The 11892-nt window shown below is 38.6% G+C and overlaps 1 protein-coding gene and 1 long non-coding RNA gene across 2 annotated transcripts in view; one reads left to right on the top strand and one right to left on the bottom strand.

The window, feature by feature from the left end:
• The first annotated feature begins 1551 nt into the window (after positions 1-1551).
• Positions 1552-6480, top strand: LOC311603288. Its single transcript, XR_014781026.1, has 2 exons — positions 1552-4157; positions 4328-6480. It is a non-coding gene; the product is annotated as an uncharacterized lncRNA (long non-coding RNA).
• The window catches only part of SYNJ2BP (synaptojanin 2 binding protein), a 27320-nt gene continuing 19586 nt past the window's right edge, over positions 4159-11892 (bottom strand). The window contains exons 3-4 of the mRNA XM_084792300.1: positions 9661-9756; positions 4159-7860 (exon numbers count right to left, since the gene is read on the bottom strand). Coding sequence (XP_084648426.1) covers positions 7720-7860; positions 9661-9756 — 237 coding nt within the window. The 3' untranslated portion in view covers positions 4159-7719. The remainder of the gene's footprint in view (positions 7861-9660; positions 9757-11892) is intronic.

Below are 11892 nucleotides of genomic sequence, written 5' to 3'. Positions count from 1 at the left end.
TTCTTCTGACTAATTGTTGTAACCTCTAAGTAGAACTGGAGTGGCTGAGGTAGGTTTGCTCTGGTTCAATTCCATTTGGCCAAAACCAGTTAAAATTAGGTCCTTGGCACGAAGCTAGAAAACTATCCTCCTTTATGCATATTCTCTGCTAAGAGTGATCACAAGCACTCTCTAGGGTCACTCCATTATCACCTAATTACTTTCTATGGGGTGTGAGCTAGATAGAGGATAAATGGGGCCATGTCTAAAACAATTTCTTTTAGGACCTTAATACTCATAACTTTTTGGAAAGTTATAAGAGCTTCCTATACCATGCTCTACAGTGAATGATCCCCCATTAATTATTTCCAAACAAAACTAAGCCCTACTCTATAACCTTTTGAGAAGCAACATTACCTATTTTATGCAAGAGTGCAGTGGTCCCTTCCATACAGACCAATAAATCTAAAAACAGTCCAAAGTTTAATGCTGTGAAGGGCAGTATTGTGATGGCTAATATGGTCACCTCGACAGGTAGAACTCTTTGGGCATCTCTGTAAGGGAGTATGTAAGTTAGGTAAAATGAGGCGAGAAGATCCATCTTAAACGTGGGCAGCAGCATAGCATGAGAAATCTGCAGGGAGAGTCCCAGCATGCATCACACTGCTTCCTCGTGACAGACACAATGCAGCAGCTGCCTCACATACCTGCTGCAGGCCCTGCCTGCCATGGTAGGACTGTCCCATCAAAGTGAGACAAAAACTCATCTCTTGTTTGTTTTTAACCAACAAGAAAAGTAGCTGATACAATTACCTCTGCCACAGAATACATCAAATAGAACTAAAGTCCATCCAACCTTTTCAATTGTCAAGGGCAAAGAACTCTTTAAAAGCTATCAAATTATTGGCAATCAACTGGAGCTCCCTTCTTGGGTAGATGAATGTGAGACCTGTTATACGCCAGTGGTGAAATGGGATTAGTTTTTCCATGTATTTACTTTGTGTGTATGTGGGAGGGGTGCATGTGGAAGTCAGGAGACAACAAAGGAAAGTCAGTTTTCTCCTTCACTATATGGATTCTAGGGATTGAACTGAGATTGCCAGGCTTAGTAGCAGGCACCTTTACTCACCAAACAGTCTTCCCAGGCCTGAATATTTTCTATGTTGAGATATACAGTGGCTTAATATCATGCTGTAATGAATTTGAAATCTGAGAGGAGGCTGAACCTTCTAGGTTTGCCTAAGTATAGTTTATGATGTTTGAGGATAACAAAATTGGCAGTATGTTGACTGTATCACTATTAATACATGACTGTAAAACTTTATTGGAATATAACCATACCTTAATACTCATGGTGGCTTTCACATTATAAATGCAAAAACATAGGAATTGCAAACCTAAAACATTTTTTAAAATGTGGGTGGGCTTTTTTTTTGGGGGGGGGACACATACCCTAGTGCTGGAGTGATCGTCAGGGGACAACTCGAGGGAGCCAGGTATCTTCCACCATATGGGTTACAGTAACCAACCCAGGTCCTCAGGCCTGGCAATAAGTGCCTTTACCTGCTGAGCCATCCATCTCACCAGCCCTAGGTGAGATTTACTGGGCTTTCTGAATTAAGGTTTGCTGACTTGTGATCTTGAGTTTGAAGTAAACTGGCAGGTCTGTTAACAAAACAGCTATGCATCCGGAGCAAGTTATCATCTTCTTTTAATACTGAGTTACTTTACCTATAAAAAATGGGACTATCCAAATTGCCTTGCAGTTTTGAGAATTTAATATTCAGAAAGGACAGGAAAATACAGCGTCTAGCACCTGGAAAATACAGGCAGTAGAGGGTTCTGGTTATGAAGGTTCTAAAGCCAGGCTGCCTGGCTTTAAATCCTATCTGACTGATGCTTAGTAAGTGTGTGACCTGGGCAAGATTCTTTCTTTCTTTTTCTTTTTTTAAAGATTTATTTTATGTATACAGTGCTCTGCCTGCATATACTCCTGCAGGCCAGAAGAGGGCATTAGATCACATTATAGATGGTTGTGATTGAACTGAGGACCTCTAGAAGAGCAGTGTTTGAATCCCAAGCCATCTCTCCAGCCCTGTGTGGGCTTCAGCTAACAACTGGAACACTGGTGAGCACTCAGTAGTCGTTAGGCAACTCTATCAGCACCTGTCCTGTCAAAAGCCTCAAATTTAAGTTTATTTCCTCTTCCCATTGTCCTGTCAGGGATGTTGGTTTAAAAAGGTGACAGAAAAACAAGGAAATACTTATTTAATAATCTCCAAAAGAAAAAATTCCAAGACTGTAAATAACCCACAAGTTCAACAGGATTTATTGAATGCCATAGTTCAATTGGCAAATCTAGACACACTGGCATCAGTGAGCTTGAAATCAACATCAACACTGTATTTGTGGTGATACTTTCTAGTCAATGTGAGTTATGTCTACTTGCTTTCCAAGTAGCTTTTGGGCTTCTAACCTATAAAACAGCTGCTGTTTATATCCAGGAATGCAAGCGGACATAAAAATCACAGCAGAATGGAAATAACATAAGGTGCTTAAGGAAAATAATTTTCCAAGAACTGAACAGCCTGGAAGGGGTACAAGTATCCATTAATAACATTCATATTGAAATAGCATTCGAAACACATCATTAAAACTAAAACAGATTTAACTGTGTCTTTATTTGCAAATCTTCCAACTATGAGAAGGATCATTCCATTTTCCTGTGACAGTCAATACATTACACAGTTCTTTTGTAAATCACCCTGCTGACTAGTAATAAATTGCATTTAGAAACCTCTTCCCTTCCTTCCCTGTAAAAACCGAACAATGAGGGGAACTCAGTTATAGGCATTAGTGTTTAATGGAGCTAGATTCCTTATATCAACAGTGCTTTTTTTTCTGTCAATTTTTATATTATCAAGTGCATCAGGTGAACAGTCACATGCTTTGCATTTATATAAACATCAGCACAAATCAGTGGCAGCTTAGAATCTGCCACTGCACAGAATTCTTTAAATACTGCCTTTTTTTTTCTTTTATCATATCTGCACTGTAGGATGTGAGGGCTACTCTCAAAAAGGTTCTGCAGAGAAGGCTTAGCATGGGAGAGCAGCCAACCCTAAAACTATTGTGAGAGGTAGAAAGCTTAAGAACTCAAACCGTGTACTTACAGTGATGTGAAAGAGATGCGTTAACCTCAAGACCACCCACAATCAGACGCTAGGCTATTTCAGTTTTGTGACCACATTTTATCTTTGTATTTCTCTACTGGTGTTGATAGTTATCTGTTAACTAAACGGGGGAAATCATCTGTACAAAGATACTTTCCCCTAAAAGTGAAAATAAAATCTACTGAACTACAGAGAGAGATAGGGACAGAGAAAGGACTTCCAACTCAGAGATCTGCTTGCCTCTGCCTCCTAAATATTGGGTTAAAGACATGTACCAACATGCTTGGCCTCTAAATCTATTTTAATTGCTTATTGCACATAAAACATAAAATACTACAAACAGTTTGTATCTAAAACTACTGGAATTAAAACAACACATGATTGGGCTTCTCAGATTGTTTGATGTACTCTCACATTCCAATCTTGATGCCTACAATCCTCTTTGGCTGTCTATCAGGTCCTTTACTGAAAGCCCACAGAGAAAAAAAGTACACTGAGATTTTAAAATATAGTTTGTGTATGCATTCATGTTGTGGACACAACAAATTTGAAACAAAAACAAAAAACAAAACAAAAAAAAAAGTGGGGGACGTCCTCCAAACAGACTGGGTCTAAGTTGAAGTTAGCTCACCTTTCTTAGCTTGATTTTTCTCCATTATAATAAAATTTTATCCAAGAGTATTTTAGAATCACTGTCCTACAACTTGGTTCTCTTATTGGCTGCACAAGCTGAGGTAATAACTAACCACAAGTTACTGGAAGTTGATCAGTCTGTCCTTAGTACCCAGGCGTAAAACAATATTACACTTCTTACTCTGCCTCTGTATTGGGGCGGAAACTCAAGAGAGCTGGGCTCTGGCCTTAGCCAAGTTCTGGCTTCTGGCTAGAGCTGTGACTTCAGGTGATTTGAAACTTTAAATGTCATGGAGCATTGCCAACAGAGACTGCACATTTTGGCCACCTGATGAAACATATTTTATTGCTGACTGAGTCCCCTTCCCAGAGGTTCTTTTTTTTTTTTTTGGTTTTTCGAGACAGGGTTTCTCTGTGTAGCCTTAGCCATCCTGGACTCACTTTGTAGACCAGGCTGGCCTCGAACTCACAGCGATCCGCCTGCCTCTGCATCCCGAGTGCTGGGATTAAAGGCGTGCGCCACCACGCCCGGCTTCCCAGAGGTTCTTAATGTGAGCTGACCTGCTAGCTGTCCAGGTGATTCTAAACAGAGAGACAGCTCGCTCCTGGCAGGGGTGAATATTAAGGTTCAGCATTAATCAGTTACCTAGGATAGAGCTGCTGGTTGATCCGCTCATCTCACTCCATAAGTATGGGATGTAACCCACACACTTTCAGGTAATACTGATGCTTTTGTCCAGAGACCTTGCAGGTAGCCTGCTAGGAATATTACTGATACTGTCCTCCAAAGTTCTGAGTTTAAGTCATAATTCTATTATTACTACCTATATAATCTTAGGAAAATAATTTGTTCTCTCTTCTTCAGTCTCTTTACAGTAATACTTAGATCTCAGGGTAATTCATAGTGTTACCAAGCAGTTTAGTACAGTCCCTGGCATAGACTATAATTACAAAGACTCATTTTATCTGTTGCCTGTGACTAGATGGTCCAGTCAGTTACATGAAATCACTCACATGGAAAACTTCAGGGGGAAAAAAAAAAGAAACAGAAACAACTGAAGCAAACAATATCTATTAGAATTATATATAATACAAGATAAATATAAGAAATACTTTTAAGTACTGGGACTTAAAAATGCCTACAATCAATTTTCAAAACTTTAAACATTATAATTTATGTGGTGGGAGCATCATATACAATCTATAAGGTGGTAGGAATATTATAGTTAGTCTATAAGGAACATAAATTTTTAGTAATCTATAATGCAGTCTTAACACCTCATCTATGATAATTTTAGTTTTTATATAACCAAGAGTGAAATGCTAAAGATTTGCCTAAAACTTAAATGTTTTGGGTAAGTGCTATTTATTTCCCTCGGGAGACCTGACTATATCAGATTCCCTATCACCCAAAGTAAAACTTTGTACCAATGGTATTTTTTATTTACATGTATCCACACACAACAGTTTTCTATCCTCCTTGCCACTTCTTTCACTTTGTATGTCTGAAGGTCTTTTGAAATAAAATGTCAAACCCTGAGGTGAATACTAGAGGTAAGAAGCAGGCCGCGGCAGAGCTGTTATGCATGCCATCAGATTCAGGGAGGGTACCAGACAGTGGGCCTCCAAAGTGGTAAGAAGCAGGCCACGGCAGAGCTGCTATGCACCCATCAGATACAGGGAGGGTACCAGACAGTGGCCTCCAAAGTGGTGCTGGTTAAGACAAGAACTGAGACAAGAACAGTTTTGTTTTCTGTGGGACTTAATGACTCCTGTTATTAAATCAGCTGCAAAAAGTACTGAATGGCTTAGTTATATGAAGATTGTTTAAAGCAAATGTCTCCCTGTATCAACAGTTTACCCCGAGGCAAAGTCTTATTGGACTGTTAAGGATTTTTCTTTCCATTCTACCCTGACGCCTGACACAACAGCTTTCCTCTTCTGAATTCTTTGTAACACCTTTATAACATCTGTGTATCTTTGTTGCTGCATCGTGCTGTTTTGCATGGCAACATTTCTTTTCTTACTGGTCTCATTTATTGCTCAACCTGATAGACTCTAACTTTTCACCTATGCATGCTCTTACTAGATGGTAAGTGCCTAAAGATCCTCACCCTGCCCCTTCCTCTAAGGAGCCTTAAGTGCTCCTCTTTTCAGGGGCTATTTTCTTTTGCTCTCTGCAATATAAACAATGTACACTTACATGACTAACTCCATTTTAACTGCTCTCTTCCTAACTGTAACCATGATGTCCTTTTGGATGAAGTATATGCTTTCCTTTCTTTATAAAGGTGTCTTGACAAAACTAATATGCAATAAACATTTGTTAAGTAGCTGCTAGATTGTCAAGAAAAGTCCTCATAAGCTTATGTCAAAACAATAGTCTGGTCAATATATTTAGAAGACAGAAATTATTTTGGTAAAGTGAAAAAAAACTAAGCTTGGTTCAACTATCCTCAGCACTCTACAGGCAACTTAGATACTACATCAACAGGATCGCTCCCCCCTTGCTAATCCCTGCTATTCTCTGGCATCTATCCAGCAGGCTTTCCTCAGAAATGCTCAAGAAATTTTCTGCTCCCTCTACCAAACAAAACTTACTTCTTCCCCTTCTCTGAAAACCAGTCCATAAACTTACTAAAACAAAAACTAGTGTTTAGAGCTTTGGGGTAAAACATTTTTAAAAAAAGGAAAACCACTAAGTCTTGGCCTTCTCTCTTAACTTAGTCATAAGCAGGCTGGTTTTAGGTCCATCCTCTCAGGAAGGCAGGTCCTTCCCTCAGGTTTTGCCTGACACTAGAAATTGAAAACTGTTGAGTAGCTTAGAGGGTTCAAGTGCCACCACCTTGAGGCATGGTCTTTTTTTTTTTCCAGCTGTCTTGATGGTTTATTTGGCCCTACTGCTGCCCATCCCCATCCCAATGGAGTCTTTAATAGCACTGTAAAATACCAACTAGAGTAGTTCAGAGACGGGTAGGACTCATCTTTATACCCCCAAGTCTTTTGAACAGATTGACTTGGGCAGCGCTGTTTTACTACAATTTACCACATCACTGTAGCTACTGGATAACGCGTGTTCAACTGTTAATGAATTGCTTCGTTATTCTCCTCCTGCCACTGACTGAGCATTCTCTTGTAAAGCAAACTTTCCCACCCCCCTTACACATGCTCAGCCAATAGCTCCCAAAGCTCTTCAGTTACGACCATCCCTTAGCACTGTGTATGTTTCTAACTTGTGGACAAAGACTTACAAACGTAAAAGTTCTCTTTTCAATCCAGAGCTCATTGTTCAATATGAGTCTTGATTATATATGAAGGAATATGATCCCCTAGTTCCAAAAAATTGTCCATTAGAAACCCAGGAACCAGTATAATTTTCTCACCTCTTTAATTCTCCATAAGGCATCAATGTTATGCTACTGTGTATGCATGTGTTACTGTATATATGTATTTTTTGAAGTAAAAAGTTCACCCACTTATGTCAAATATAGGCATCTAGGTATGTAGTAACAAATTAAAGGCCACAAATACTTCCCAAGAAAAAGCATTAAAAGAAAAAAAAAATCAGCTCCTTTCACATAGCACAGCTAGCCTTCAAAGCACGCCAGCTAAGAAAAAGGTGTCGTCCACGGTGACAGGTAGACTGAGCTTTTCCTCTTTGGGTGATAGCTGAATTTGTATTGGCAGTTCTAGTAAATATGTAACTTCTCATTTGTTCTAAGCAAGGCTTTTTCCCCAGTTTTTCTTCAATTAATACCTTTACTCTTCCATTAGAATTTGAAGTCTTGGAGACTTTGAACAGAAAGGTTTTGGGTGGTAATCAGTCACTTTAAATCACGTGTTGGCTATGTAGAAAAGAAAAGATATGGGAGAGTGTCAGAGATGGTGAGTGAGAGAACTAGTTCATTGGACACATTGGAAGGCAGCTGGCATTTCAAAGCTGTTTTCGGTATCTCACAAAGGCCCACAGTGCTACCATGGTGAAGGCAAACACTGGTAGCAGCACCATAGCTACAGGAATTCCACTTGGTTCTCCTTCACCTCGATGTGCTATAGGTCCATTCTGCACTGGTAACTGAAAGGGAAGCAGAAATATTAACTGACTCCTGTGTATGCCACACTTAAAAGATTCAAGTTGACCATTTCCTGGAGGTGTAGCCTATACCACCCAAAGCTATAAAACGCACACACTTTCCAGCAGAAGGAGCTCCTCACCTAGCTGACACATCACTTTTGCATATATTCTAGGAAAAAAATAGTTCTGATAGAAAAGCATTTAACCTTGTTTGGTACTGACTTTATGGGACCTCACAGAGTAAAGTAGAAAATTTCTGTTTCTATAATGTCTACTCCATATAGACTCCACCTTTATTTGTGCCCAGCATTGCAAACTTAGGAGCAAGAGGGTAACTTAGAAGCTGTAAAGCATTTCCAAGTACTGGAATTGCAACTGTGTTGACACAGTTTGGATCTGTTCTTATTGCAGTCTAATGACTGATAGTCTTTGTAAATAAACATTTCCAGAAAGAAGACTTCTTTCCTCTCCCCTTTCCTGCTCAACAATAGCCAGACTTCTTGAAGGATCATAGGTTTCGTTTTATCCCTTTGTTTTCCTGATAGGAAGCTACTTTTCTTCTACATTTGCTATTCTACCATTTATTACTTGATGAGAAGTTCTGAAGAGACATGCTTTCTAGGAAGACATGGTTTTCAGGGTTAGATGAATTGTTTGATCACTAGTACTTTTTGCATTGTAAGTGGATGTTTCCTAAAGTGAACACTGAAAATCATTTCCCATATACCTTCCAAAGGAACCCTTTTCATATCTGAAACATATGCCTATCATCTATATAGCTCCGTAAATTCTCCCATGCTTTAGAAACAGAGAAGAACCACAGCAAAAGCAGATGCTGACCAATACTATCTTTATCAACCTGCTTTTGAATTGAACACCCACATTCTATTTGCAACTCTGGTTGCTTTCTTGGATGTCTTTTATGTTTTGCCTTTCTTCTTATTTTCCTTTCTTTTTAAGTTGTTGTTTTCTTTAAGACTAGAGTTGCACACCATGTAGCTCAAGCTGGCTTCTACTTTTTCTAATTCTTCACTAGCTCCTTTAAGTCTTCTTCAACCTCTAAATCCTCACTTGGCCTCTTAGCAAAGAGTACACCAATTTAAGAAAAATCATAGACTCGCTTAACTTGGGCTGTAGATGAACTCAGAAATCCTTGGCGCTGTGGGAGGAACTTGGACCTCCTTTCCATCATCCAAATTATAAAACACCATTTCCTTTTTCTTAAGAGTTGCCTTTCGCTGGGCGGTGGTGGCGCCTTTAATCCCAGCACTCAGGAGGCAGAGGCAGGCGGATCACTGTGAGTTCGAGGCCAGCCTGGTCTACAAAGGGAGTCCAGGACAGCCAAGGCTACACAGGGAAACCGTGTCTCAAAAAACATGAACAAAACAAAAAACAAAAACAAAAACAAAAAAAGAAAAAAAGAAAAAGAGTTGCCTTTCAAGCACTCAGGTCTTAGCCAATGTGGTCATGGGAAGAGAAAGTATACCATCTTTGTAGTCAGAGTTTCATAAATAAGAGTTTTCAAAGGTACACATATGGTGCTTTCCCTAACAAAAAGTGAGTTATTCTACTTTCTTTCCATTTTCACTCAATCAAACTTTAATGCACTGAAGGTAAGACCTGGATTATAGACTTTTTTACTAATAATCAGAAAGGCTGAAGGACTCCTGCCTATGCTAGACAAACTCTACAAGGCAGTCACAGCAAAAGACAAAGCAGACTTCAAAGATTAAAAGTTTATTCAAAGTGCAATGCAAAAACCTATATACTGTTCCATATCTCAGTGCAAGTGATGCCTACCCTGTGCTGTACTCTCAGGGACACAGCATATCCCGCATTACGAAAGTGGTCTACAGCATCCTGGTGCAGCAGATTCTTCAGGTCTCGGCCATTTACCTGTCAAAAATAACAAGAAAGAAAAAAAAAAAAGCCAAGAGATTAAGTCTTGTAAGTGAACAACTTACTTTCATGCAGCCAACCAATCCCTTAAAAATAAAACCAAGCTTTCTCAGGGCAAATTCCAAGGGCTAGGAGTATGGCTAAGCTACTAAGTGCTCAAGAGGAAGTTTCTTCAATTTTCAAAGTTATGTTTTCCCACAACTGAGGATCCATGAACCATCTGATGTGAACCCAGGTTTAATAGATTGGTTTCTCCTCTTTCTTAGCTTCTGTGCTTATCTTGTTTGGATGTATCAGCTCCTGTTGCTGTATCTGCACATCATCTGTGGATATCTGTCTGTGTCTATAGAGGTAATGTCAGGTGACCCTCTGCAATATAATCTACTAGGTTATCCCCTTATCCTTTAAATTCCCAATCCTCAGCATTTCTAGCTTCATCCCTAGAAACATAGTTCTCCAGCCCATTCTAGTAGGCTTATTTTATTAGAAAAATTGAACCAATTTCATTTGGTTCCATGTATATTCCTGTCCTCCTTAAATTTACTAAAAATCTAATTTAGTGAAGACAGAAACCTTTACAAACCACTTGAATGTAGTTCATTCCTACTATATAGAGGTGACAAATGTGAAGAAGCACTAGTATTCTTTTTGGTGTTAGGAGTCACAACTAGTATCTATACTGCACTCAGTAGCTCAATACATCCCACTTTGTACAAGATATATATTTTTATATATCATCAGTATGTCCAATGTCTCTTTATAACTTCCCACAAAAGCAGAATATCATAAAGTCCCTTTTAATGACACTCCTATCCCTTCATTCAGATAATTTCTAAACACTATATAATCAGTTAATCTGTAATATCTGTTCTTCAGTCTAACACCATGACTATATGCTATTTTCTCTCCTATGGTTGCCATTTTAGGTTGTGGATACTTAACTAAATTATGGTGGCTACCTTTTCGGATTTACTTTACAAAGTTTCTCCCTATTCCCACCTTAAATGCTGTCTCACAATCTTCTTCCCTATAGTACAATTCTGTTAATAAACATTTTACTGTTCAAGGCACAAAAATGGAACTGGTAAGCAAGGGAAGCAGGCACTCGACCTACTATGCAATCTCCAGCACAACTAACAAACTCTTTCCTTCGTCCAATTAAAAAATGTGCTTGCACTATGAAATGCAGCCGACTCATGGCCCAATCTCTGTCATCAATATGACTTTTATGGGCATTGGTCAAAATGGAGCATTCCTATATGTAGTATAGAACCAGCTACATCACCATGAACCCAGGAAGAATATTAAGTTCACGGTAAGTGACTATTCTTGACTAGCTACCCTCCTTCACTCAAGCATACAGGAGAAATGAGAAACTCACTTTTATCTTTTCTTTACCCTAAATAATATTCTCCTAGCTTCCAGTATCAAACAATCTTACCAACACACACAAAATAAACGAGTGAGGAATAGCTAGTTCTCAACATCAGGTCTTCTCCTTCATTACAAACGTCTGCTTCTGTTTCAATCACAGTGTAAATGATTGTTTTAAAAAACCATTTACATTGCTTAATTTTTTTCTTTTTATAAACCATACACACTGGCCATAAAAAATTAAATTCCATTTCTTATGAGAAAAGGCTGCACAATAAATCATGCAGTTTTTCCATTCCAGCACCTGAAATCAAAACAACATATGGACAATATTTAGGGAGGATGAGAAGAGTAAATTAAGAGTATATAACTCACAAGAAATTTATACTTAACTCTATTTGTTATCTAACATAGATGTGTGCTAAAGAAGGAACACTTTTCTAAGTCTGATAATTCACTAAAAGTTACAAAACATGAGGCATAGTTTACAGCACAGAAATTATTCTATATAGAAATAGAAAAACCCATTAAAAATAAATTGAAAGGGCCAGTAGATGTGGCAGAACACAACCTAGCATGTGAAAGGCCCTGCATGCAGTCCCTAGAACTGTAAAATAACTAACTAAACAAAATAAGCTAATAATAAGTTAATAACATTTTATAGATACATCATAGCCAATAATAAATGAAAACTTAAGAAGCTAGGGGTAAAGGAAGTTAAATAGATGGAACCATTTAAAAGTAATATCCTACAAGGTT

Source organism: Acomys minous (assembly GCF_964271855.1).
Source record: "Acomys minous genome assembly, chromosome: 8".
In the NCBI taxonomy this organism is placed as follows: Eukaryota; Metazoa; Chordata; class Mammalia; order Rodentia; family Muridae; genus Acomys; species Acomys minous.
Note: the sequence above shows the minus strand (reverse complement) of the source record. Positions and strands in the feature narration are given on the sequence as shown.